At 43.1% G+C, this 27,527-nt stretch overlaps 2 protein-coding genes across 6 annotated transcripts in view; one reads left to right on the forward strand and one right to left on the reverse strand.

Annotated features, from left to right (window-relative positions):
• Positions 1-27,527, forward strand: part of KCNIP1 (potassium voltage-gated channel interacting protein 1) — a 669,345-nt gene that overhangs the window by 40,147 nt on the left and 601,671 nt on the right. The gene's annotated exons all lie outside the window — the stretch shown is intronic.
• Positions 1,043-26,179, reverse strand: KCNMB1 (potassium calcium-activated channel subfamily M regulatory beta subunit 1). 4 transcript variants are annotated; one of them, XM_033927127.1, is made up of 4 exons: positions 26,049-26,179; positions 18,151-18,322; positions 8,775-8,970; positions 1,043-2,242 (listed from the first exon to the last, which is right to left on the reverse strand). In XM_033927127.1, exons 2-4 carry the CDS (start codon positions 18,282-18,284, stop codon positions 1,958-1,960), a joined length of 615 nt encoding a protein of 204 aa, XP_033783018.1. In that variant the 5' UTR covers positions 18,285-18,322; positions 26,049-26,179; the 3' UTR covers positions 1,043-1,957. The 4 variants fall into 4 exon arrangements, with proteins under 4 accessions (XP_033783018.1, XP_033783019.1, XP_033783021.1 ...); XM_033927128.1 differs by lacking the exon at positions 26,049-26,179 and adding an exon at positions 25,476-25,598; XM_033927130.1 differs by lacking the exon at positions 26,049-26,179 and adding an exon at positions 25,562-25,579.

The raw sequence follows: 27,527 nt of genomic DNA on the forward strand, positions 1-27,527 counted from the left end.
GTGAAGCATGTTATTTCTTCTCTTCTCCAGGCAATACAGACGTCTTCATCTGTGGCTTACACTAGCGTCTGGAGGGTTTTTGATTCTTGCGTAGTTCTCAGGGGATGTTACTTTTCCAGACTACTATGATTTGTATTCGTTCTTTTTTGGCACAAGCGTATTGCCAAAGGCTTAGTGTTCAATTCCCTTCAGATTCAAATGGTAATCTTAGCTTGTTACAAGGGCTACATATCTTGCTCTTCACTTGTTTCTCAGCTCCTAAAAGGAGTACAGCATATTCATACACCTCTTAAGAACTCTGTCCGGAGTACAGTCTCAAGATAGTTCTTCACAGTTTAAAGAAGGCGCTGTTTGAACCTTGTCTATTGAGAATCTAAACGATGTGATGTTGGAAAAAGATGTTTCATGTGGCCATGGCTTCAGCTCATCGGTTTTCTGAGTTGCAGGCTGTGTCTTGCAGGGATTCTTTTTGTGAATTACGAATTCTGGGGTGTCAGTTTGGACAGTATCACAGATTTTTCCCTAAAAGTGGTGTCATTCTTTCTTTTCTGCCACTCTCTCTTTTTCTTCCTGCTTTCTAGGAGGAGAAATGAGGAGGCGAGCTTTTCTTCACTGCGTTTCTTAAAAGTGCGTAGAATGGTACTGCGCTATCTATAGGTTTCTAATGACTTTTGTCATTTAGATCACCTCTTTGTATTATTCAAGAGACATGACAAAGATATGGCAGCATCCAAACCCTCCATCCCTTTCCTCTGACTTGATGTCAGGGAAGTGGTTAGAGGAAGAACTTCATGTCCATTCAGCCAGAGCAATGGCTACTTCTTGGACTCAGTTCAGAAGTTTTTCCTTTGAATAGAGTTGGTCTTCCAAAAATATCTTCTCTAAGCATTACAGGTTGGATGTGGTGGTATTAACTCCCCCCGCAATTCAAACTACAGAACTCTTAATGACATTCCGAAAAATGGTAAAGACCCTCCTCTTCAGCTAAAGGTCATCCTCAGTCTACACCCCTCCCCTTTAGCCCCACCTCTACTCTTCTCTCCTGTCTATCTTCTCCCTAAATTTCAGCATAGTCCTCTCTCAGCCTGTACTCTAATAAATTGTATTTAAGCTCAATTAACTTGTATTTAAACTAAACTACTTATATTTAAACTATTGCTCTTAATATGCTGTATACTCCCTAATATTTAAACTGCTGCACAGTCTTGTATGTTCAAACATTTAAATCTACTGTATAATCTTATATGTCCACTTACACTCCATTGAGTATGTTTACTTGTAGACCATTCTGAGCTACTGGGAGGATGGGATAAAAATTTAAACAAACAAATAAATAAATAAATATGTGGAAGCTGCGTTTGGTACTTCAGTTATTGCGGAGGCGGCGTTTGCTTCCCAACCAAATTGAGGATTGCTTTGCTACATCCCACTAGTCTCTGGATTCATATGCTGCTGTTGTTAAGGAAGGAAAAATTATGTTCTTACCTGTTAATTTTCTTTCCTTTAGACGCAGGAGATGAATCCAGAGCCCCGCCCTTTCTGGATATTGACTGTCGGTTTATCTTTTGCAAGTATCAGAACTTTTATGATAGTTGGTACTTGTATTCTGTATGATTACCTTTGAACTTTGTTATGGGAAAGAGGTTTTTTACATGCTAAGCATATTACTGATTCCGGATGCTTGGGCAAGGAGCAATACTGAAGATACTAGAGGCGGGCCAGCCATTAGGACCACCTGTTAATCAGTTTCTCTATCTCCACCTGTTGGTAGATGTGTGCTATCCCACTAGTCTCTGGATTCATCTGCTGCATCTAAAGGAAAGAAAATTAACAGGTAAGAACATAATTTTTCCTTATGCTAGGCCTATTAGCAATTGAGGGATAGTTTGAATAAATGATATTCTCATAGAAAATAAAATACCACATACAACCAAAATATTCTGTTTTTCATGAAAGCTTACAGATTTATTTTTGTGTTTTGAGCAGCAAGCCTAGAGAAACCCTGGTTGATTTTCAACAAAATCAAAATGGAAACCCCTCCTGTCAACATGAAGGTTGGCCAGAATAGGTAGAACATGATACAGGATGGTTCATATCTTCTGTACAAGATGACAGTCTTCTGTTCTCCTTTAGGATCATAATGGCAAGGGAAAGTTTGAGCTCTTTTGAAGTTCCCTTCAATTTTTTCAACCTCAATTTTAGTTTCTGTAGAATTCTCCAAGCAATTGGGCACGTAGGAGCACTGAAAAGACCAAGTGAGAAGTGGTTAGTCAGATGAGGGTAGAATCCCTCCACAGCACAGCGGGAGGGTTGGAAGAAGCAGATGACTTCCTCCCTCTTATGTTAGACCTTCATGCATATTTTCACTGAACAAGAGCACTCATACATACTTGAACTAGGCCTGTCCATGTCAGTGTCAGCTCGCACTTTGACATCACCTCCTAGGGTCCTGGAAGTGACATCAGAGAGAGTGCCAATGTTGACATAGCAAACCTCCCGCCAGGTTAATAAAAAAGGTATCGGGGGAGGCGGAGAGGAGGAGGGGTGCCACTTAGGAAAGGCATGCCTAGGGTGGAGTGCCCGCCCCCTCCTTACTACATCACTGGGTGCTAAACCCAATGAGATGATCTCTCCCTGGACACCGTTAAGAGTTTGTTCAGTATTGGGAGTGTTCAGGCAGTCACAGAGCTGGCTCCTATATCCATAGACATTGTTTATGTTGCCTTTTTGTCCTAGAACAGAGCCACAGTTGAAATAAATGTTGTTTTGTTTATGTGTGGCTCTGTCTTACTTGGGCTCTGGCTCCATCCCCTGCCCTGGCTCATGTTACCAAATGCATTTAGTGTGCTGCAACTAAAAGTTCCTGTGATATCCATAAGATCAGCTATTACCATTCGACTGAGAATTCCAGCTTTCAATTTTTTCTATCTTAAGATCATATTTTAAAAAAATAATGTTCACAGCTCTGTTAGAAAAGGAACTTTGTTTTATTTAGATCAGTGGTTCCCAAACCTGTCCTGGGGGACCCCCAGCCAGTCAGGTTTTCAAGATATCCCTAATGAATATGCATGAGAGAGATTTGCATACCTGTCACTTCCATTATATGCAAATCTCTCTCATGCATATTCATTAGGGATATCTTGAAAACCTGACTGGCTGGGGGTCCCCCAGGACAGGTTTGGGAACCACTGATTTAGATGATTTGTGAAGGTCGTCTTTATTTCAGAAATTTCTACTGAATTAATTTTAGTTGATTCTGTTTCAATTTAATTTAATTTATTTCTTATATACTGCTATACCGTTAGGTTCGAAGCGGTTTACAGAAAATATACATTAAGGATTTAGTTTTATAACTGTAATATGCATTGAAGTATACTTAGTAAAGATGGACAAGACATGACTGGATCAAATTGAATTAAATCACTCTCACCATGCCCTGCATCCATATCCTAAATCCACTATCCCACAAATCCATTTCCCAATGCTGTCTCCTAAACATTTTCCCCATGTCTTAGCCTCCTCCCTCATCCTCTTTCATGGGCTACTTGGCAGTGAATGCAGCTGAAGCTGGCAATGGTCACAGCCAGGCTGCAGGCAGCAGAGGGACTCGGACCCTAATATAGTAGAAAGGAGTTCTGGAGCAGGGCTGAGTTAACCATTAGGCAAACTAAGCAATCACCTAAACTGCTATAATCTAATCAAAGCCACACAAGGAGTGTAAATGCACTTAACACCTATCTTTATCTAAAATAAAGTTTAATATTAAAAGTACAGGATTGCACTGGTGTGATCTTGATTGTTGGGTCTGAGGTCATGTATTTTAGAAGCTCTATTTGTGTTTTGGATGTCTGAAAACTGGCATTTCAAAGTCTATACTGCATGGATGGCCAGATCCTGAATTTATAAAATGCAGTACATCATTATGGCAAGGGGGCGTGGCCTGGGTGTGTTTGGGGCAAGATTAGGGAGATGCCAAAATATGAATATCGGCTCTGATCTCATAAGATCTGTGTCTAAAATGATGTTTCTTTTATTTTTATGTATGTTTTAATTATGAATGCTTTACTGTGATCTGCTTAGATTAGAATTTATTTCCAAATTGTATACCCTGCCTAATATCTGCCTGCTATCCCTGGATAACACCTGTTACGGTAAGTAACTGTGCTATATCCCAGTTGTTGAAAACATTGAATCACTTATCTTTACATGACGTACCCTGGCAACTTTATCCACTGACAATCTCAAACTACTTTTGGGGTGATACACTTCCTGCAAATCATAACAACATGCAGGGGCTACATGATACACTGTCTCATGCACTTTCTATAGCACCTTCTGTTTAACAGGAAGCCAGTGCTGCTCCTGTTATCAGTCTTGCTGCAGAATTCATCAAAAGTTGTAAAGCTTAGATTCAAGATGGCGTCGAGGACGGACGCTTGATTGGGAGGCAGAGAGTCGCTGACTTGTTTTTCGTTTATTTACCTCAATAAAGATTGACCCGCAATGGGGAAAAGGAAGGGGACAGTTCGCCCTAACCCTCCGGCATCTGTTGCCCCACAGATGACAAGCCAGCAGACGATTTTGGCTGCCTTTGCCCGCTCAGGTGTGGAGACACACGCTACTTTGGAGGCGAGCCCGGAGCTGTCGGGAGACCTCGGCGCTGGAGTACTCTGGATGATTCTGAGTCCAGAGCAAAGGTCAACTCCTCCCCAGCCCGGAAGTTTGGTGGTGCAGGGAGCTGCAGGAGCCCAGCAGTCCGGAGAGAGGAGTCTGGATTCCAGTAGAGGAGGGAAGCCAACCCTGAGAACTCAGGAGGATGGTGTTGGCTTGGAAGATCAATTAACCCCCACCGCCAGTGAAGTAGAGGTGAGAGGAACTTCCAGTGAGAACAACATAGGCTTCCCTGAAGAAGCCCTTTCTGGAAACGTCAATCGCTCCTCCTAAACTTACTTGCTCCACTTCATCACTGACGCTGAAACCGTGGATTGAAGACAAAGTTTTATTTTATTTTTCTTTCCAGCTTATGATTTATCTTTAATCTTATCTATTGTTTTGCCTTTTGTCTTTGTTTTGTTCTATTTCTATCATTTAAATTTCTCCAGAATTCTACTGTTCAACGGCTCCCCCTTCTGCTTCTATTCCTTTCTCTCCTCTCTTCTACCTTCCAAAGTATTTAGATCAATGCTGTCTTGTTAAAATGTTTATTTTATTTTTATTTTTCCTCTAACTCTACTTTTCACTTCTCTATTACCCTCCAGGTACTTTAGTTAGATTGTGAGCCTTCGGGACAGTAAGGGAATTTTTCAAGTACCTTTCTTATTTCTAATCTTAATGTATATTTTCTGTAAACCGCTTAGAACCTAACGGATGTAGCGGTATATAAGAAATAAATTACATTACATTACATTACATTTGGGGAATTGAAAAGACCTGCAAAGATAGATATGGAAGCGCTGTGGCAGGCCATATCTATAATGGACGCTAACCTGAAATTGAGTCTTTCAACAATTAAAAATGATTATGGAACTATCTATTCCAAAGTGGAACAGCAAGGTTTATGTCTATCTAAATTAACTGAAAAATTGGAGAAACAGGAAGAAAATATGAATGAAGTAAAGACTGTCCAGTTGGAATTGTTAAAGGAAAAATCATTTATTTCACGTAAATTGGAGAACTTTGAAAATTCACTTAGAAAAAATAATTTGAGACTCTTGAATTTTCCCAAATGTCCAGTCATATCCCCAGTGGAGATGGCAAGAAAATATTTTCGTGAAATCCTAGCCATTCCTATGGAAAATTTACCTCCAATAGTTAGGGCTTATTACCTGGATATAAAGAGACCTCAAGGGGAGTCGACCCCTAAGGAAATATCTAAGGATAATGTAGATTTGTCTTTATTTTTGGAAAGTTCTCTTGAGGTGGTTACAGATAGATCTACTCTTTTGCTGATTCTAGCTCTGGAAAGTGATAGGGAATATATATTACGTTTATATTTTCATCATTTAAATGATACATTTTTGGGTTCAAATGTTAGGATTTTTCCTGATCTATCACAAAAAACTCAGAGGCCTTGCGGCCCAGAACCCTAGCCCTCGGAGCTACTTTTTTGTTAAAGTTTCCAGCGAAACTTTCCAGTTTCCTATCAAAATAAAAATTTTCTTTTTTTTGAGCCTAAACAATTAATAGATTTTTTGGGACCAAAGAAAGGGTCTGCTTAGTCCATTGATTTATGACCTCACCATCGGCTGTAGCGTGGATAACCAGAGCTGTTACTCTATTTAGGTTAATTTTCCTATTACAGTGGAATGTATTATTTTTTATTTCCATGTCTTGAATCCATTATTTGTGGACTAAATAATTGTTTTGTATTTCATATACATTTGTGCATATGCATATGTTAATTTTTATTTCCTATGTATATTCTGATTCTTTGTCAAGATTGTAATGCTTGATGAAAATGTAAAATTATATAAATAAAGAATAATAATTAAAAAAAAAGTTGTAAAGCTTTACACTTTAATTTTGTTATCCCTAAATACATCACATTATAATAATCCAACCTACCTAATATCATTGCATGAACCACTGTTCAAAAATCATAAGGCATAAGCATTGACTTTATTACATTTATACTTCTCATTATCTACAAATTTACTCCCTCCTTTACTAACGTGTAGCGTGGGTTTTGGTGCCCACAGCGGCAGTAACTGCTCCACTCATAGAATTCCTATAAGCGTCGGAGCAGTTACTGCCACTGCCGGCACTAAAATTCGTGCTATGCGTTAGTAAAGGAGGGGAATATTTAGGTGCAGTAGGTATTTTTCTGTCCCTGGAATGCTCACATTTAAAAGAGAGAGAAAAAAAAAAAATCAGACAGTGCTTTTCAGCCCAATGAACTAACCATAAGGCCACCCTTCCACGCTGCAGGGATGTTCCCCTGCCACCACACAGATAATCATGTCCTTGCTTTCCCTGTTCATTATTTGGATCTTTCAATTAGTAAAATGGATGTTCCTGCTGGATGTTCAGATATCAGTGTTGTATAGAAACAAAGTAAATGTAACTAGTTACTATACTTAATTAAAAGCTATTTGTAACTTTTACTTGTAAAGAAGTGCAGGATAACATTTATTACTTTTACTTCAGCAATCATTTCACCAGTTTTCACTACTTTTACGATTCCTCAGTAAACCAAACGAAACAGCAAAACTCATCATGCAAATAGTGGATCATCTCATCTTAAATTTTGCTGTTAAGTGAATATAGCCTATGTGAGCAGTGGAGTTGCCTGCGTTTGTTGAACTGGTTACTAGTCTCCAGCCAAACAGAAAAGAGACAGAGATAAAACTGAAGCTGGTTGCAATTCTTGATGAACTGATATGTCTCTACCACAACAGACTGCTGTGCTGCTGGTTAACCAGATTTTGGGGGATGAGGCCGGTTTAAGTGCTGATATTTAACACTTAACAAACCAGGTTAACTTCATAAAGAGGAACGCATAAATGTTGGTTCTACTTTTTGTGGCAACCCATAACCACTTAAGTGGTGAATATTGCATTTAACCAGATATGCATTAGCTGGCTTTGAAAACACAGAAATTCAGTACTGTGAAAGTCAGCAACACGTTAATTGCCACAGGCTAAATATGAAGCCCACGTAACAGTGGTACTTCAAATGCAATATGGGAGATCATGAACCTCACAGAACCCATCATTCTTTAAGTCAAATATAGTGAAAGTCACTTAAAATGTTCCATCAGGCATTAATAAATCCATTCACCCATGCTATGCCCTTGAAAGTTCCATGGGACTTAATTACCATAGCCACTGCATACTTATTTATTTGTTCAATTTTCTATACTATTCTCCTAGGGAAGCTCAGAACAGCTTGCATGAACAGCTTGCAGAACAGCTTCCTGATATTTGTCCTGAACCTGTCCCCCCTTAGCTTCATTCCATGTCCTCTTGTCCGTGTCAAGTTGGACAATGTAAATAATTTTTTCTGCTCTATTTGTCGATTCTTTTCAATATTTTGAAGGTCTCGATCATATCCCCTCTTCCTTGAGAAAATGAGACTACGAGGGGATATGATCGAGACCTTCAAAATATTGAAAGGAATCGACAAAATAGAGCAGAAAAAATTATTTACATTGTCCAACTTGACACGGACAAGAGGACACGGAATGAAGCTAAGGGGGGACAGGTTCAGGACAAATATCAGGAAATTATGTTTCACGAAGAGAGTGGTTGACACCTGGAATGCCCTCCCAGAGGAGGTTATTGCGGAATCGACCGTCCTAGGATTCAAAAGCAAACTAGATGCACATCTCCTTACGAGAGGCATAGAGGGATATGGGTGACTAAAATTATGCCAGGTATACACCGGGCAGGGCCTCCGCGTGTGCGGATCACCGGACTTGATGGACAGAAGGTCTGATCTGGAGATGGCGCTTCTTATGTTCTTATGTTTATTCAGGTACTCAAGCATTTATCCCTGTCTGTCCTGGTGGGCTCACAATCTATCTAATGTTCTTGGGGCAATGGGGGGATTAAGTGACTTGCCCAGGGTCACACGGATCAGCATGAGTTTGAACTGACAACCTCAGAGTACTGAGGCTGTAGCTTTAACCACTGCACCACACTCTCCCCATGTAGATTTCATCCTCTGTGCTGGTTATTCCTCCTTTCTGTTATAGTCCTAATAATATATCACTATAGAACAATCCAAGCTTCTTTCCCCTCTGCACGGATGGTACTGTATTCATCTTCTAATACCTTTGGATTGATATCCAGAGTGTCCTCCATGTGATACAGCATGAGTATCTCTGTCGAGTGGTTAACGTTCACTGTGACTTGTAAGCATGGGTACTGTGAGGCTTTACAAGAGCTTGCTGCAGGGCTGTGGAAACATTCTACCACACCAGTAATACTTGCTTGAATGAGTCTGCACGTTTCTTTTTGTGTCCAGACACTGTGAAAACAAAACACAGCATATTGTGACAAACCTGTGGCCAGCTTTGTCCCTGTAAGGGATAAAAGCAGAACACGGTCCCTGGTCAGAAGGGCTGACCAGGTTAAAAGTAAAGGTTTGGTTTTGGCTGACTACCCCTCAGACAGTGAGGTAGGGCAGGAGAGACAGGAACATAGGTACATCCAGCAGAGAGCGCCATCTCAGTACAGGTACTCTAGAAAGCCTGATAGGACTCTTATTGAGAAGTGGAGTCCCAATGCTGGAAGGTATGCTCATTACCAGCCTAGGAGAAACCTGGATTATTTCCCTAGGGATTTCCTGCCTAACACAGCTGCTCCTAGGAGAGAGGGGTGGGGCTTTAACTCACATAAGAACAGAGCATGGGATCACAGTAAGGAGAGCAGGGACGAAGCTGGGGCTAACGAGCTCATGCAGCGGCAAGAGAAGCAGCAGTGCTTGGATGCAGATGATGGGAGAAGTCTCTCTCCTCCAACCTACAGCAGTGAGGACGTAGAGATGGCCGAGGACTACCTCAGCTCAACCCCAGCTGCTGCTGAGCAGGCAGAGGCTATGGATGTCTCTGAGCCACTGCTGGAAGCTGGCTATTTCCCCACTGACATGGAGGTTAGTTGCTAAAGGGAATGAAGCAAGGCTGTGCTTGTGCTGGCTCCTGTAACCCAAGCCCAGCTGACAGTGATTAGGGGGAGAGCAGGAAAAATCTCTCCATTACACTGTGTGACGCCCCGGACAGCATTTTTTGTTCAAGGAACTTTATCTGTAGGGGTGTGAAAGCTCCGTGTGAAAACCTAAGTAAAGTTCACAGCTTACCTAATGTCATGCTATGTTCCATCGGCTAAGAAGCCCAGCTGATAGTAATGAGCTGTGAAGCCTGCTCTGCAAAACCTATCCGTGTCTCAGCTAGGTAAGCTGAAACGGTTGAGAAATTCATTGCTAGGTTTGGGAACTGTAATTACTCTGGCTGTGTTTGCAAAGTTTGAAAGTTTATTTTCCTGATATTTTTCATTTACCTTTACCCCTGGTGAAGAGGACTGTATTTAGACTGAAAAGTCCAGGGTATTGAACTGGATGTGGCATTTGTAGCAAGCCATTCTGACAACTGCAAGCTATTTTGTGTTTTATATTTTTGCCATGACATGCGGGTGGCTGATGGTATTCAGACCCCCGGGTTCAATAAAGTACAAGAACATTCTTTGGTAACAAGACTTACCTGTGTGGTCTTCTCTTTACAAGCTACTCTCAGTGTGGCCTGGCAGACTAGGCAGGCGCCTAAGTCTGTTATAACCTGAAAAGCCTTCCTCCAACCTGAGGAGGCCACGCTGACAGGCCAGAACTCAACACACCTAATCCCTCTGCTGGTTAGAGCAAGGGATAAGTGTGTCACAATATGCAAAACATATTCAAGGCACCAAAAGTCAAGATGAATTCCTGCAGAAATCAGATGAAAACTAAGCAGGAATCCGAAGGACAAAGGGAGACAAATTACTCAATCGAACTGTATAGTAAAGAAAATCATAAATTGGAATATTTAAGAGATTATTTTTTGTTACATCTTATGTTCCTGTGTACTTTTAAGATTGCTGGGTAATGTACATCCTGTGTGGAATACATGAAGGTTTAAAATTTATATGAGGTAATAAAAACTTTTTGATAGAAGACAATTATGAGCATAGTTATAAGATATGTATTTTAACATAGGGCCCTTTTACTAAGCTGTGTTTAATGCGTACTTAATGCAATGTTAATAGTCTAAAAAGGGATGTGCTAAAAGTGTCCTGCTTAGTTTTGCTATCTGCACATACTAAAGGGAAAATTCAATAAATTGCACTCAGAAAAAAATCAGCACAGTGTGTGATTTTTTTATAGAGGGCATGTGCCCTTTAAAGAATCAAGCTTGATGCCAATTTCCATGCCAAACATTTGGTGTCACATATACTCCTGCTGAAACCTGGTGTAAATGCTGGCACCTAAGTTATACCCGCTGAGGCAGTATTCTATAAGCATGCTCATCACATTTTGGAATGCCCCTGGCACACCCATGCCCTTCTCATAGCTAGGGCCCATTTTGAATTACACGCTGTTAGACGCCAGCCAGATGTGCATGAAAATTTTAATGGATATCCATTAACCTCGTTGATTGGTTGTCAGCAACTAATTACTGATGTTAATGGAGTACAATGGGTACAAGTGGATCGATTTTTCACTCCGTCAAAAATGACAAAGACTAGGGGACACTCGATTAAGTTACAGGGAAACACTTTTATAACCAATAGGAGGAAAAAATATTTCACTCAGAGAATAGATAAGCTCTGGGATGGAACTTGGCTCCAAGCCACTTAAGAGAGATTTTATCCCTAGATAACTTTAAATCCAGTTGAAAAACATTTCTTTTTAAAGACGCCTTTTAAGAATGTTTTAAGTTTAGGTTAGTCCAGCCACTTTGGCTGAGCTCTTTGTTTTCCCCTCCTTTCGTTTTTTCCATTCTTTGTTCTTTACTATCCAAATTTTGTAATTCCTCCCCGTTTCCTCTTGTTCCAGTTAGTCATGTTTATTCGTTTGTCTTACGTTTTTTTTGTCCTTGGTTTAGTTCTTTTCCCCATTTTGATGCTGTTTTGTGGTATTCTTTTTTAAATTTTGTAAAAACTGCATTGAATACGCTCTTCCGGAGGCTGTTATAGGTGAAAACACCCTCCAGGAATTCAAGACAAAGTTAGACAAGTTCCTGCTGAACAAGAACAGGCGCTGGTAGGGCTAGTCTCGGTTAGGGTGCTGGTCTTTGACCAGAGGGCCGCCGCGTGAGCGGACTGCTGGGCATAATGGACCACTGGTCTGACCCAGCAGCAGCAATTCTTATGTTCTTATAAGGCGGTATTTTAAATTTTAATAAACTTGAATTTAACTTGTGGTAATAGCGGATAGTGTAGCTGGTTTTAAGAAAGATTTGGACAATTTACTGAGGGAAAAGTCCATAGTTTGTTATTGAGAAAGACATGGGGGAATCCACTGCTTGCCCTGGATTGGTAGCATGGAATGTTGCTACTCTTTGGGTTTTGGCCAGGTACTAGTGACCTGGATTGGCCATCGTGAGAGCGGGCTACTGGGCTTGATGAGTATACCGTATTTGCCGGCGTATAAGACGACTTTTCAGTACCTTAAAATCCTCCCCAAAGTCGGGGGTCGTCTTATACGCCGAGTACTGTTTACATGCCCTTACTTTACATTAGAGAGCTGCACGGGGACGCCCCTAGGGTCGCGGGGATCCCGTGGGGACGCCCCCTAGGGTCGCGGGGAACCCATGGGGACGCCTCCGAGGGTCGCGGGGCTCCTGCGGGGCTGGATGTACTCAGTCTTCTGGATGTTCGCGGCTCTTCTTCTCCCTACCTTCTCTGCTTGCAGCACAGAGCCGAACGGAAGTCTTCCCGACGTCAGCGCTGACGTCGGGAAGACTTCTGTTCGGCTCTGTGCTGCAGGCAGGGCAGATAAGGAGAAGGAGAGTAGCCTCGCGGTTCGAGTGGCTACCAAGGGAGAGGGGCGGCCCGCCCCGCCCCGGTTGCAGCACAGCCGGCCAGGTTCCCTTACTTTTGTGGCACTTCCCCGACCGACCGATAACAGCCCGGGTCCGACAATCCTCCCTGCCCTGTAGCCGCGAATCTAAATTACCTTCTTACAGCAGCTGTAAGAAGGTAATTTAGATTCGCGGTTAAGGGCAGGGAGGTTTGTCGGACCGGGGCTGTTGTCGGTCGGTCGGGGAAGTGCCACAAAAGTAAGGGGATCTGGCCGGCTGTGCTGCACCCGGGGCGGTAGAGAAGGAGGGGGGGGGGAGAAGGACGCTGAAAGGCCATGGTGAAGACAGGAGGGGGGGGAAGGACTCTGAAAGCACTTGAAGACAGAGGAGGGAGAAAGACGCTGAAAGCACATGGGGGAATACAAAGGGATGGAGAAGGACGCTGAAAGGCCATGGGAAGGGCGGGGGGCGGGGGGGAAGGACTCTGAAAGCACATGGGGAAGACAAAGGGGTGGAGAAGGACGCTGAAAGGCCATGGGGAAGACAGAGAGGGAGAAGGACGCTGAAAGGACATGGGGAAAATGGGGGGGAGAAGGACACAAAGGAAATGAGGAAGAGAGAGTAGGGAGAAGACGCTGGCAGGGAAGAAGACAGATGCCAGACTATGGGGGGAGCGGAGAGAAGAAGATGGGTGCCAGACCAATTTGGAAGGGGGAAGAAAGGGAGAGGCACAGTAACAGAGCAAATGGAAGATGCAGAAGGAAGAGAGATAGTGGATGGAAGGAACTGAATGAGAACATGAGGAAAGCAGAAACCAGGCAACAAAGGTAGGAAAAGAATTCTATTTCTTTTTTTTTTTTTTTTTTTTGATTCAGGATAAAGTAGTATATTAGTTGTGTTGATAAAAATTTATAAATATTAGAGGCTCTGGTAGAAACCCGTTTACAAAGTATGTATTCTTCCCAATTAATATTTTCAAATTAATAAAGTCTTTTTGCTTATTTGTAAATGGGTTTCTACCAGAGCCTTTAATTCAGTAGCATAATTAAATGAAATAACTATTTCTGAAGTTTATAGGGACGGGCGGGGACGGAGGGGATTCCTCGCGGGGACGGGTGGGGACGGAGGGGATTCCTCGCGGGGACGGGTGGGGACAGAGGGATTCCTCACGGGGACGGATGGGACTTTGGCAGGGACGGGTGGGGACGGGTGGGATTTCTGTCCCCGCGCAACTCTCTACTTTACATGCCCTAACATCTCCTTCCTTACCTCCTTACGGTGCTTACGGTACTAGTAAACCTGCCGGGACATCAGCGGGGCCATGGCGGGACATCAGTGTGACAAGGGTGCCAGCTCCTTCATCCTGCGCAGCGGGAAGCAGCGGCGCTCTGGCCCCACCCCTTTTCTCTTTACTACGTCTCTCGCACATGCGGCCGTGTGTGGAGTCTAGCCCTTAAGGAAGTTGCGGGGGCGAACAGGAGGCTTTTGAAGGCTTTTAAAGGGAAACTGTCATGCCAGCAAACTTGCTAGGGACTTGCCCGGCACTTGCTCTCTCCCTCTATGTGTTATTCTCCTTCTATCATTGACAGTTTCAGTTTGGTTAACAGTTTAGAAAACAAATAGCATGGCAGCTCCCATGGGTTTATTGTTCTATTCAGCTTTAGTGAATTAATTAAAATTGTTGAAATAAATTCTGATGTTCTTTTAAGTTTTATTTGTTGTGCAGAAGGTGTGCGGAAGAAGGGGTAGTCTTATATGGCGAGTATATAACAAACTCTATATTTTAACTGTAAAAGTTGGGGGGTCGTCTTATATGCCCAGTCGTCTTATACGCCGGCAAATACGGTACTTATTCAGGGCTTCCAGCCTCTCATCATACATCTTTTGGCGCAAACCTCCTACCATTTTTTTCGCCTTCCTCTGCACCTCTTCAAGGCTTCTTATATCCTTTGCCAGATACAGTCTCCAAAATTGAACACAATACTCCAAGTGCAGCTTCACCAACGACCTGTACAGGTGCTATTGGCTATACCTCTTTCTATACAGCCCAGCATCCTTCTGGCAACAGCCACTGCTTTGTCACACTGTCTCTTTGCCTTTAGATCTTCAGACACTATCACCCCAAGGTCCTTCTCCCCATCTGTGCATATCAGCCTCTCATCTCCCAGCACATACATCTCCTTCCGATTTCTAATTCCCAAATGCATTACTCTGCATTTCTTTGCATTGAATTTTAGTTGCCAGATATTAGATCATTCCTCTAACTTTTGTAGATCCTTTTTCATGTTTTCCACTCCCTCCTCAGTGTCTACTCTGCTACATATCTTGGTATCATCCGTAAAGAGGCAAATCTTTCTTTCTAACACTTCAGCAATATCACTCACAAACATATTAAAAAGGATCAGCCCCAGCACCGATCCCTGAGGGACTCGACTACTCACCTTTCCTTCCTCTAAGCAAATTCCTGTAACCACCACCCTCTGGCGTCTGTCCGTCAACCAGTTTCTAATCCAGTTCACCACTTTGGGTCCTAATTTCAGACCATCAAGTTTGTTCAAGAGCCTCCTATAGTAAGATAGTAGATGATGGCAGATAAAGACCTGAATGGTCCATCCAGTCTGCCCAATCTGATTCAATTTAAATTTTTTAAATTTTTCTTCTTAGCTATTTCTGGGCAAGAATCCAAAGGTCTAATTGGTACTGTGCTTGGGTTCCAACTGCCGAAATCTCAGTCAAAACCTACTCCAGCCCATCTACACCCTCCCAGCCATTGAAGCCCTCCACAGCCCATCCTCCACCAAACGGCCATATACAGACACAGACCGTGCAAGTCTGCCCAGTACTGGCTTTAGTTCAATATTTAATATTATTTTCTGATTCTAAATCCTCTGTGTTCATCCCATGCTCCTTTGAACTCAGTCACAGTTTTACTCTCCACCACCTCTCTCGGGAGCGCATTCCAGGCATCCACTACCCTCTCCGTAAAGTAGAATTTCCTAACATTGCCCCTGAATCTACCACCCCTCAACCTCAAATTATGTCCTCTGGTTTTACCATTTTCCTTTCTCTGGAAAAGATTTTGTTCTACGTTAATATCCTTCAAGTATTTGAACGTCTGAATCATATCTCCCCTGTCTCTCCTTTCCTCTAGGGTATACATATTCAGGGTTTCCAGTCTCTCCTCATATGTCTTCTGGCGCAAGCCTCCTATCATTTTCATCGCCCTCCTCTGGACCGCCTCAAGTCGTCTTATGTCCTTTGCCAAATACGGTCTCCAAAACTGAACACAATACTCCAAGTGGGGCCTTACCAATGACCTGTACAGGGGCATCAACACCTTCTTCCTTCTACTGACTACGCTTCTCATTATACAGCCCAGCATCCTTCTAGCAGCAGCCACTGCCTTGTCACACTGTTTTTTCGCCTTTAGATCTTCGGCCACTATCACCCCAAGGTCCCTCCCCCCGTCCGTGCATATCAGCTTCTCTCCTCCCAGCATATACGGTTCCTTCCGATTATTAATCCCCAAATGCATATTTTCCACTCCCTCTTCGGTGTCTACTCGGTTACAAATCTTGGTATCATCTGCAAAAAGGCACATTTTTCCTTCTAACCCTTCAGCAATGTCACTCACAAACATATTGAAAAGGATCGACCCCAGCACCGAACCCTGAGGGACTCCACTACTCACCTTTCCTTCCTCCGAGCGACTTCCATTAACCACCACCCTCTGGCGTCTGTCCGACAACCAGTTTCTAACCCAGTTCACCACTTTGGGTCCTAACTTCAGCCCTTCAAGTTTGTTCAAGAGCCTCCTATGAGGAACCGTATGAAAGGCTTTGCTGAAATCTAAGTAAATTACATCTAGCATATGTCCTCAATCCAGCTCCCTGGTCACCCAATCAAAAAATTCAATCAGGTTCGTTTGGCACGATTTACCTTTTGTAAAGCCATGTTGCCTCGGATCCTGTAATGCAGGGGTAGGGAACTCCAGTCCTCAAGAGCCGTATTCCAGTTGGGTTTTCAGGATTTCCCCAATGAATATGCATTGAAAGCAGTGCATGCAAATAGATCTCATGCATATTCATTGGGGAAATCCTGAAAACCCGACTGGAATACGGCTCTCGAGGACCGGAGTTCCCTATCCCTGCTGTAACACATTAAGTACACTATCCTTTCTTTCAGCAACACTTCTATTATTTTTCCAACAACCAAAGTGAGGCTCACCGGCCTATGAGGAACCATGTCAAAGGCTTTGCTGAAATCTAAGTAAATTACATCTAGCTTATGTCCATGGTCCAATTCTCTGGTCACCCAATCAAAAAATTCAATTGGATTCTTTTAGCACGATTTACCTTTAGTAAAGCCATGTTGCCTCAGATCCTGTAACCCATTAGATTCTAGGAATTTCACTATCCTTTCTTTCAGCAAAGGTTCCATTATTTTTCCAATAACCAAAGTGAGGCTTACCTGTCTGTAGTTTCCTGCTTCATCTCTGCGATCACTTTTGTGAGTTGGCACCACATCCGCTCTTCTCCAATCCCCAGGAACCACTCCCGTCTTCAGAGACTTGTTAAACATAAGAACATAAGCAGTGCCTCCGCTGGGTCAGACCAGAGGTCCATCGTGCCCAGTAGTCCGCACACGCGGTGGCCCAACAGGTCCAGGACCTGGACTGTATTCCTCTATCTTTACCCCTCTATCCCCTTTTCCAACAGGAAATTGTCCAATCCTTTCTTGAACCCCAGTACCGTACTCTGCCCTATTACGTCCTCTGGAAGCGCATTCCAGGTGTCCACCACACGTTGGGTAAAGAAGAACTTCCTAGCATTCTTTCTGAATCTGTCCCCTTTCAACTTTTCCGAGTGCCCTCTTGTTCTTTTATTATTCGAAAGTTTGAAGAATCTGTCCCTCTCTACTCTCTCTATGCCTTTCATGATCTTGTAAGTCTCTATCATATCCCCTCTAAGTCTCCTCTTCTCCAGGGAAAAGAGTCCCAGTTTTTCTAATCTCTCAGGGTATGAAAGGTTTTCTATCCCTTTTATCAGACGTGTCGCTCTTCTCTGAACCCTCTCGAGTAACGCCATATCTTTCTTAAGGTACGGCGACCAATATTGGACGCAGTACTCCAGATGAGGACGCACCATCGCCCGATACAACGGCAGGATAACTTCTTTCCCAGTATCCTGGGATAAATCCCTTCTGGTCCCATTTTGTGACTTAGACCATGTTTTAAATGGCCCTTTGCAGAGTCAGAAGCTCACCTCAATCAGGTCTATGCCTAAAGGGTCTCTTCTTTTTTTTTAAGTGGGAAAGGAGAAAATACAAAACCCCAAAAGGATGGTGGGGAAGGGACTAGGTGTAGCCTCCAACGCTGGTATTACTCAGCTAGATACCTCTAAGCTCAACTGAACCAGGCTGGAACAGGAGTTGAACTCAGAGACCAGGAGCTGTGAAGAATACTTCCATTTGCCTGCTGGAGATAGAGTATACTGTTTGACAAGGAGGCTTGTAATTCAATAAGACAGAGTTCAACTCAGTAATCTTTATTTTTACCTGATGGTAGATAGAAAAAACCCACTCATCTCTGGATTCATCTGCTGCTGGCATTAAGGAACATAATGATGTACATTATCCTAATTCCTCAGAGATCTTACCTCTTCATGTGTAATGGCACAATGGTAACTCCCAAAAGGAAGTATATTATCACTGAACTTATGATCATTCCACTCCCAAGATACAGTGCTCGGATCTCCCCTGGCTTCAGTGCCAGCACTGATTTTTTAACCATGATTTTTTTCTGCTGTATTGCACTTCTTAAGGGCACTTCTAAAAGAAGGAAGGGAGAATGTGTCATTTTCTCTCTTTTAAGGATAAAATACTTTGTAGGTTATTCGTTGTATTATGCTGGTTGAATTTAGCATTTATTTAGTGGCCCTACGCACCTCCCTAGGCCTGCGGTAGATGCGTACAATGTAGACCAGCAAAATGCTGCCCTATATTGTAAGCAGAAACGGCCACTGAGCTTATCGCGGAAAGTGATCTCCCTACCGCAATAAGTTTAGCGGCTGCCTGTCCCCTCAAAAGATTGCCAGCAGGAGGGATGCCCAGTCCCTCCTGCTGGAACCCCCCCACCCCCCCAAACATCCCTCCTGCTGTCGATGTACAGGGGAGTTCCAGCAGGATGGACTGGGTATCCCTCCTGCCATCGATGTATAGGGGGGGGGGGTTCCAGGAGGGACTGGGCATCCCTGCTGCCATGATCATTGGGGGGGGGGGGGGTTGCGGTGGGTGTCGGCTGGAGAAATTGGGCTTCTCTCCTGCGGCGATTGTTGGGGAAGATGTTCACGGTGGATGTCGGCAGGAGAGACTGGGCATCTCTCCTGCTGAAATCATTGGAGGTTCATGGTGAGTGCTGAGCAGGAGGGACTGGACATCTCCCCTGCTTTGATCATTATGAGGGTGGGGGGATGGGTTGCCTGGGTTGCTGAGCTGATTGCGGCAGTTGCGATCAGCTTAGCGGCCCGATCCAGAACTTATACCTGTTTTGACTTGGTCTAAGTCAAAACATATAAGTTCCATCCAGGCTACCTGTCAAATCTTTTGATTATGACTTCCGGATGACTAAGTCTAGGTTGGCCCATATCCCACCCACCTCCTGCCCTACCCCCTCCTCTAAAATGCCCCTTTTCACTCTGGACGCACAAAAGCAGGGAATAGACCTAAGCTGGTTTTAGATATGTCTAAAACCTTGTTCAATTATCAGCACTTGGACGACCTGCCTTTTGGATCGTCCAAGTTCCGATTTAGACATATTTGTTTTTTGATTATGTACCTCACAATGTCTATTTCCAAGCAACAAAGCCAGCAAATAAAGAAAATAAAAATTTAACTAAGTACAGCCCTCCGAATATCACAAGCAAATAACTTAGGACCTCTTATACAAAACCATAGTAGTGATACTGCTGCAGTAAATGCACCAAAACCCCTAGGAAGCGAAGGGCTTCAGTGTGTTTACTGCAACAGCATCGTTGCCGTGGCTTTGTAAAACAGTGCTTTTCTGTCAGTCATTTATAGGAACTTTGAAACTTATACAAGCAATCCTTAACATTAAACTATAGCACATGGCTTATTGCCTTTTCAATGAGAAACCAAACAGCCCAAACAGACAAAAAAATATCAATGTCCACTATAATTGTTCAAGTTTAGCATTAAGTTTTAGAAATACTCTTGCTTCCAAGCCACTAAACAAATTGGATTATTATAGATTGATTCTACATAGACATTCACTGCTATCAGAATAACTGGCCTCTTTAACACAAGCACACTCTCACCAAACATGGGATAAGTATCTACAAACTAAAAATAGAAATATGTAGACAAAAATTAATTAAACTGCCAAGATGCCAGACACTGCATACAATGCAACACAATAGAAACAAAAATAGTGACATATGTTCCTTAATACTGGGCAAAACAAAAATTAAAAAATGTAAATTTGAAAAATCTGATAAATAATCACTACTTTACAAATTAATAAATAGAAAACCAACAAAAATGGAAAATAAGATAATGCCATTTTATTGTACTAATATATTTTTCAATAAGTTTTCAGAGGCCAAAATCTCCTTCAGTACAGTATACTGCTGTTATGGGTTGTCTTGACCTGAGAAAGGGGGTTTTGGTCTCCAAAAGTTAAAAAAAAAATGTATTAAAATTAGTCCAATAAAAAGCTCACCTTATTTCCATTTTCTATTTATAAATGTTTATCAATACAGCTACAATACTACTTTATTATAAAACAACAAAAATTATATTTTCTACTTTGTCAAGTTTCTGCTTTCCTCATGTTCTCATCACTTTCTTCTTTCTGTCCAGTGTCTGCCTCTCTCTCTCCCTTCCATCCAGTCCTCCTTCTTTCTCTTCCCCTTCAAACCACTGTCTGCCTTCTCTCTGCCTTCAATATGGCATCTTTCCTCTTTCTATGTCTCTTCTACAAACTGTCTACTCTCACCCCCTTCTGTGCCCCTTCTCGCCTTTATACATAATTCATTTATGTTTCACCCCCTCACCATTTTTCTCAGCCCTCTCTATCTCCACCTGTCCCCTATGTTTGACATCTCTCTCTTCTTTTCTTTTCTTCCCTTCCCTCCACCAGCATCTGTTTCTTTCCTTTTCCTCCCCTACCCCATTTCTCTCCTTCCCTCCTCTTCCCCTAGCATCTCTGTATTTCTTCCCTTCCCCATGGCATATCTCTCCTCTTACCCTCCATGATCTGGAAGGATAACATCCATGTTTCCAAGTTTATTAAAACTTTCTATCCTGCACCAAGGGTCATAGCCTTCTGGGTGGTTTAAAGTCTAAAAAGCCAAATATTAGCTCTGGCATCCTTTCTTTCCTCCCCTGGCATCCTTACTTCCCTCCCTCCATGCTCTGCCCTCCTTCAGCATCCCTCTTTCCCTCCTCTGGCATCCTTCCTTCCCACCTTCCTTCCCCTGGCATCATCTATCAATCCATGCCTCTCTCCCTCCCTGCTCTGGCATCTCTCCCTCTCCCTCCCTCCACTGAAAAACTTCATTCTCTCCCTCCCCTGTAATCATTCTTTCCTTCTATCCCTCCAATTGAACACTTCCTTCCCTCCCTCCCTCCTCTAGCACCCATCTATCCATCCCTCTCTCCTCTGGCTTCCTTCTCTCTCCTTTCCTGCTGTGGCATCCATCCTGCTCTGGCATCCCTCCCTCCCTCTCTACTCTGTCATCCATCTATCCATCCCTCCTTCCTATCCTCCTCTGGCATCCATCTATCCATCCTTCCTTCCTGCCCTCCTCTGGCATCCATCTATCCATCCTTCCCTCCCTCCCTGCTCTGGCATTCATCTATCCATCATTCCCTCTGGCATCCTTCCCTCCTTCTCTGTTTTGTCACCCATCTATCCATCCCTCCTTCCTGCCCTCCTCTGGCATCCATCTATTTATCCTTCCCTCCCTCTCTGCTCTGTCATCCATCTATCCATCCCTCCTTCCTGCCCTCCTCTGGCATCCATCTCTTCCTTCCTCTCTCTCTCAACTCTGGCATCCATCCATCCATACCTTCCTCCCTCCCCTTTCCTTCCTTCCTTCCCTCTCCTCCCCTCCGTGGTACGACCACAACTCAACCCCCCCATGCCCTACCTTCTAACTTCCTTGGTGCTCTAGTGGTCTCATCGGGGGGCAGGAAAGTCTTGGCAGTCATCTTGAAATTCATCAGAGCTGCAGTAGTGGCTTTAGAGGCAGGGACTGAAAGTTGTTTTTTTTCCTAGACTACCAGTGGAGTTAGAAGGTAGGTTTGTGGAGGGCTGCACTGTGTCCCGATTGCTGTAGTATTGCAGTGGCAGTGATTCCCAGTCCCATGGCACTACCATGGAACAGTCTTATGCTACCGCGATACCAGGCACATTAGCCCTGGTATTGTTACTGTGGTAATTACTGCTGTAACATGGAATTATCACGGTAACGATTACCATGTCACTCTCTAGTTGATAGCAGGGTGTGTATTACTACTAAATCCCCTTTTATTGCTTAAGTGCTCCACAATTTTACATGTATCCCATATGCTCTCATGTAGCATGAACTGGGCTCTCCATATTTCTCATCAGCTGGGTCAAAACAAATGTTTCAAGGCCCTATGAGAGAGGATAATGCAGTCTCACGGTGCTGTTCAATGAGTTCACCCATGGGTCTCAAGGTTCCCAATACATTTCAGAATGAAAGCAGAGGATTGGCAACTTCAAATAAATTGAAAAGAAATATCAAGAATTCTTTACTCTAAAGTAGAGAATGACACGGTGACAAAATTCATCACCGTTCCCGTCCCCGCGGATAACTGCAGGAAATAATCCCATGTCATTTTTTAGTGTCTATTTCATCCTCAGTCCTTCTACACCAGAATTCTTCAAAGCAAAGCTTGCGGGTCAGTGGTTGTGGCCATTCATACTCTGATTCTTCCCTCTCTCTTTAAAGAATGACATGAAGATGGTTTACCGTGGTTATCCGTGGGGACGGGAACGGTGATGAATTTTGTCACTGTGTCATTCTCTACTCTAAAGCATTTCTTACAGATGATTGAAAGTGAACAAAATTAGAGTTAACATTCACCCCTAGAGCTGAATGAAGAAGAAAAGGTATAAACTCCCTTTATTGGCACCAAATATTCTTCTACTTCTTTCATGTTCAAGATTCTAATGGGGAGAGGGATAGAGATAGACTTGGTGGAGGAGGGCAAAATGGGGAGAGGGAGAGATGGAGGAGGGCAAAATGGGGAGAGGGATAGATGAATAACTCAAAGATAACAGAGGGGGAAGAGAGATAGGGAAAGCCACAAGGTATTTAGACTCGGGATGAGAAGGGGGAGGGAGGGAGAGATGTCAGACTTGGAAGAAGGGGAGTAGAAGGGCAGAAAGGGGAGATGTTGGACTTGTGGAAGGGAGGGAAAGAGAGCAAGAAAGAGAGGAAGGAAATGCTGGGTTACAAGAGTGGAGTAAAGGACAAGGAGGGTGATGCTAAAAATGGTGGAGCCATGTGGGAGATTTCTGAAGGAGATGAGTGAGAGGAGAATAATGAGTACAGAGGGTAGAAATGTAATGGGGAGCAGATAAAAGGGACTAGGAAGATGGGAATGTGAAAGAAAGGGGATAAGAGAAGGGGATAAAAAATTGATTAGATTTAAAGTGAAAAAGAATAAAGCAAGAGTTACATTTGAGTGGATAGAGGCAGAAAAGAGAAAAATGGAAGAGAGCACTTTAAGAGAAAGATAAGAACATAAGAACAGCCATACTGCGTCAGAACAATATGTAAGCCACATAGAAACTACATTGTAGATTGGATGTTTTTATCTTTGACATGATATTGCCTTGGTTAAATAAAATGTTTAAACTTAAAAAGCTGTGTCATTGAAAGTGAATCAGATCAAAAAATCGATTCAACATGATTAATTGAATTGAAAATGTTTTTCCCTAAATCGGACAGCACTAGTACAGAGGATAGACATTTGGTAATGGGAAATAGGTGAAAGATAAATGTGAATAGGAGGCTGGGGAAGGGGCAAGATGGGAAGTGGGAGAGCTAGGGGATGAGAGACGGAGATGGAAAGTTGATAGGTAGGTGAAAAGTAGAAAGGAGTAGGGTGAAATTTGAGTGGACAGGGGCAAAAAAAGGAAGGAAAGAGCTAAAAAGGAAAAATCACTGACAGATACTGTATATTGAGGGAACAAGACAGGAGGAGAGAGGAGAATTGAAAAAGAGACAACAGCCACTGGAAACAGAAGAAAGACAGGAAAGCAGACAAGTAACTGGAACAGACATAACAGAACACAAAACCGTCCAGAAAACAAAGCTAGAATAAAGTGTTTTATTTAGAATGTATTAATTGAAATATGTCAGCTTTGGGAAATATAATTGTAGATGTCTTTTACTGTATACAGTACAAGATATGGAGCCCCTTTTCAGCATGTATATTATATTTATTTACCACTTATATGCTAAGTGGTGTTTATATTCAGGTACTTTATTATAGTTCCCTATCTGTCTCAGCAGGCTCAAACTCTATCTAGTATACCTGGGGCAATGGTGGGATTAAGTGACTTGCCCAGGATCACAAGGAGCAGTGAGGGATTTGAACCCAATGCGTCTCCCCTCCCCAGGTTTTGTATTTCACAATGTGCGTGATAGTTGAGAGCTTTGTGTTGCTATTGCTCAGATAACATGAAATCTGTGCTTGTATTTTGGAGAGAGATGCAGGAAAAACCATTCAAGGTACTGAAGGGAATAGATTTAGTAGATAAGGACAGGTTGTTCAGCCTCTCCAAGATAGGGAGAATGAGAGGGCAATCTCTAAAATTGAAAGGGGATAGATTCCGTATGAACGTAAGGAAGTTCTTCTTCGCCCAGAGAGTGGTAGAAAACTGGAACGCTCTTCCAGAGTCTGTCATAGGGGAAAACACTCTCCAGGGATTCAAGACAAAGTTAGACAATTTCCTGCTGAACCAGAATGTCCGCAGGTAAGGCTAGTCTCAGTTAGGGCGCTGGTCTTTGACCAGAGGACCACTGTGTGAGCGGACTGCTGGGCACGATGGACCATTGGTCTGATCCAGCAGCGGCAATTCTTATGTTCTTATTTTCCTTGAAATCTTCCTTCGCCCTCCTTTCATAGGATCCTCCCTGCCCACTGCCTAGGAAAGATCTCCTACTCCTCCCTTCATCTTCTCTATCCTTTTTAGCTTAACTCAGTGACCCACTGAAAAATCCCAACCTCACCAACTCTGTAGTCAGGGCATTTTTCTGGGGGGTCACAATTGTTGTGAGTAACCTCTTTCCAGGGGCAAAATTTGATGGCGCCCTCTCTCTCCTCTACATCCGAGAGGTGAATTCTGCACTCAGCTAGAGGTCCCCATACCCCCAACTAGGATATATTATAATATACGTAAATTGATAGGGGTGCATGAACCTAAGTGATAGCGTATGATTTAAAACCTACTAAGAAACTGTTAGTAAAAAGAAAAAAGTCACTTTGGCAGTGGATTAAGTTGAATATAAAGGTTCAGTTCTATCAACCTAGGGCTCCTTTTATCAAGCTGCGCTAGCGGGGTTAACACGCATGATGTTTCATCACGCATTAACCCCCGCACTGGCCTAAAAACTACCGCCTGCTCAAGGGAGGCGGTAGCGGCTAGTGCGGCCGGCGGTTTAGCGTGGCTTGCTAAAAGGAGCCCCTAGTTTCTATGCTTTGTTGGATTCACAAAAGAGAATTATTTGCATTTGTGGATATTTGTTGAAAATAAACTAAATAATGTTATAGTGAGCAACGCTAGTATCGGAATCTGGAGTGCGCTCCCAAGGAAAGTGGTGGAGAAGAAAATGGTGACAGAGTTCAAAAAAATATGGGATGAACACAGAGGATCTCTAATCAGAAACTAATAGTATATATTGAAGAACTAAGGCAGACTTGCACGGTCTGTTCCCCGTTCACCATTCAGTTAAGTATGGGCTGGGGAAGGCTTCGTTGACTGGGATGGTTTAGATGGGCTGGAGTGACCTTTGACGGAGACTTCAGTAGTTGGAACCTAAGCACAGTACCGGGCAGAGCTCTGGGTTTCTGGATCAGAAATATCTAGGAAAAAGGACAATTTAAATTAAATCAATAATTTAAAGAAAGGGTACGGTTGGGCAGACTGGATGATCCATTTGGGTCTTTATCTGCTGTCATTTACTATGTTACTATATCATAAGGTAAGCTAACAATAAGACAGGGAGAGACTGTTTTAATAACTTCTCATATTCATAATAGACTGGCTTAAAACTCAGGCAGACAGCACTAAACTGTAAAATCAAGAAAAATGATTTCTAATTCTGCACTATAATGTACGATGTGACATCTGCTCCCCAACCCCCAAACTTTGTAGTTTAGTACTGTGTGTATCGGGGCTGTCGATCTGTATAAAACGTAGCCCAGCTTTAATCTAGACTCTTCAACAACAAATCTGAGGTACAATTTGTAGCAAAAGAATACTAAAATTACTTACAATCTCCAGAACCTTAATTGTGCTTTGTTATTCCATGAAATCTCCTACATTCGGCATAAAGTCCTTGCTATAAGCACTAAGGGTAGGCTCTAATATGACAGTTATGCTCATGATTTCTCTTTCCGTTACTATTGGGCTTTTACCATAAATGGTAAGATATGACAGGGTATTCTGCTCTAAACATTAATTGCTGAAAAGCAGGAGACCAGCAGAGGAGGACATGTGATATTCTACAACAGAATTAGGCTTTGAATTTTAACAGCAGCCATGAACTGAACTATTAGATAAGACACCTCTCAAACAAAACCATCTATAGTGTTTGCAATGCAGAATTTCAGTATTGCTGGCATTCATTTCATTCCCATTTTTCCCATTTTTGCTTACGTAGTGTTCTTCTTTGTGGCTTCCTGCACAATGATTCTATCATGCTGTTTCAGCCATAAATGCATATTAGTTACATAGTAGATGACGACAGATAAAGATCTGAATGGTCCATCCAGTCTGCCCAACCTGATTCAATTTAAATTTTTTCTTCTTAGCTATTTCTGGCAAGAATCCAAAGCTCTACCCGGCACTGTGCTTGGGTTCCAACTGCCGAAATCTCCGTTAAAACCTACTCCAGCCCATCTACACCCTCCAAGCCACTGAAGCCCTCCCCAGCCCATCCCCCACCAAACGGCCATACACAGATACAGACCGTGCAAGTCTGCCCAGTACTGGCCTTAGTTCAATATTTAATATTATTTTCTGATTCTAGATCCTCTGTGTTCATCCCACGCTTCTTTGAACTCAGTCACTGTTTTCCTCTCCACCACCTCTCTCGGGAGCGCATTCACAATATGTGAAACACTAACCCGCCTCTTTTACTAAGGTGCACTAACTGATTAGCGCGTGCAAACTGATTTAGCATGCGCTAATTGATTTAATGCGCGCCAGATCGATTAGCGCACGCTAAATCAGTTTGTGCACGCTAATCGGTTAGCACACCTTAGTAAAAGAGGGGGTAAAACTCAGGCACTGATCTATACATTGGTGTAGTAAGGGGGGGGACGGTCCACCTAGAGCAATGTTGGTGGGGGCACCAGCACCCCTCCTCCTCTCTACCCCCGCCTCCTCCCACTCCTCCCCTCACCACATGTGCACCCCTTCTGTTCCCTCATACCTTTAGTTGTGACTGTTGTCTCTTCCATTGATGTCACTTCCGGTTCCACGCATAGGAGAGATGACGGGGTCGTGAGGAGTACGTCAAAGTTCTTGTTGCTCGCAATGGTGAACAACTAGAAGTACGAGGGACGGGGGCGCATGTGTGGCAGGGGAATCAGGAAAGGAGAGGGAGACGGAAACGGTGGGGGAGGAGTGCCACCACCCCAGGTGCCTCTCACCTTCGCTAGGCCACTGGATCTATACAATATCAATGTGGCTTAGCTGCTATGACATTATCACCCAGATTCTATAAAGGTTGCCCAAATTTAAGTATGA

The sequence above is a fragment of the Geotrypetes seraphini genome, chromosome 18, assembly GCF_902459505.1.
Source record: "Geotrypetes seraphini chromosome 18, aGeoSer1.1, whole genome shotgun sequence".
Classification (NCBI taxonomy): domain Eukaryota; kingdom Metazoa; phylum Chordata; class Amphibia; order Gymnophiona; family Dermophiidae; genus Geotrypetes; species Geotrypetes seraphini.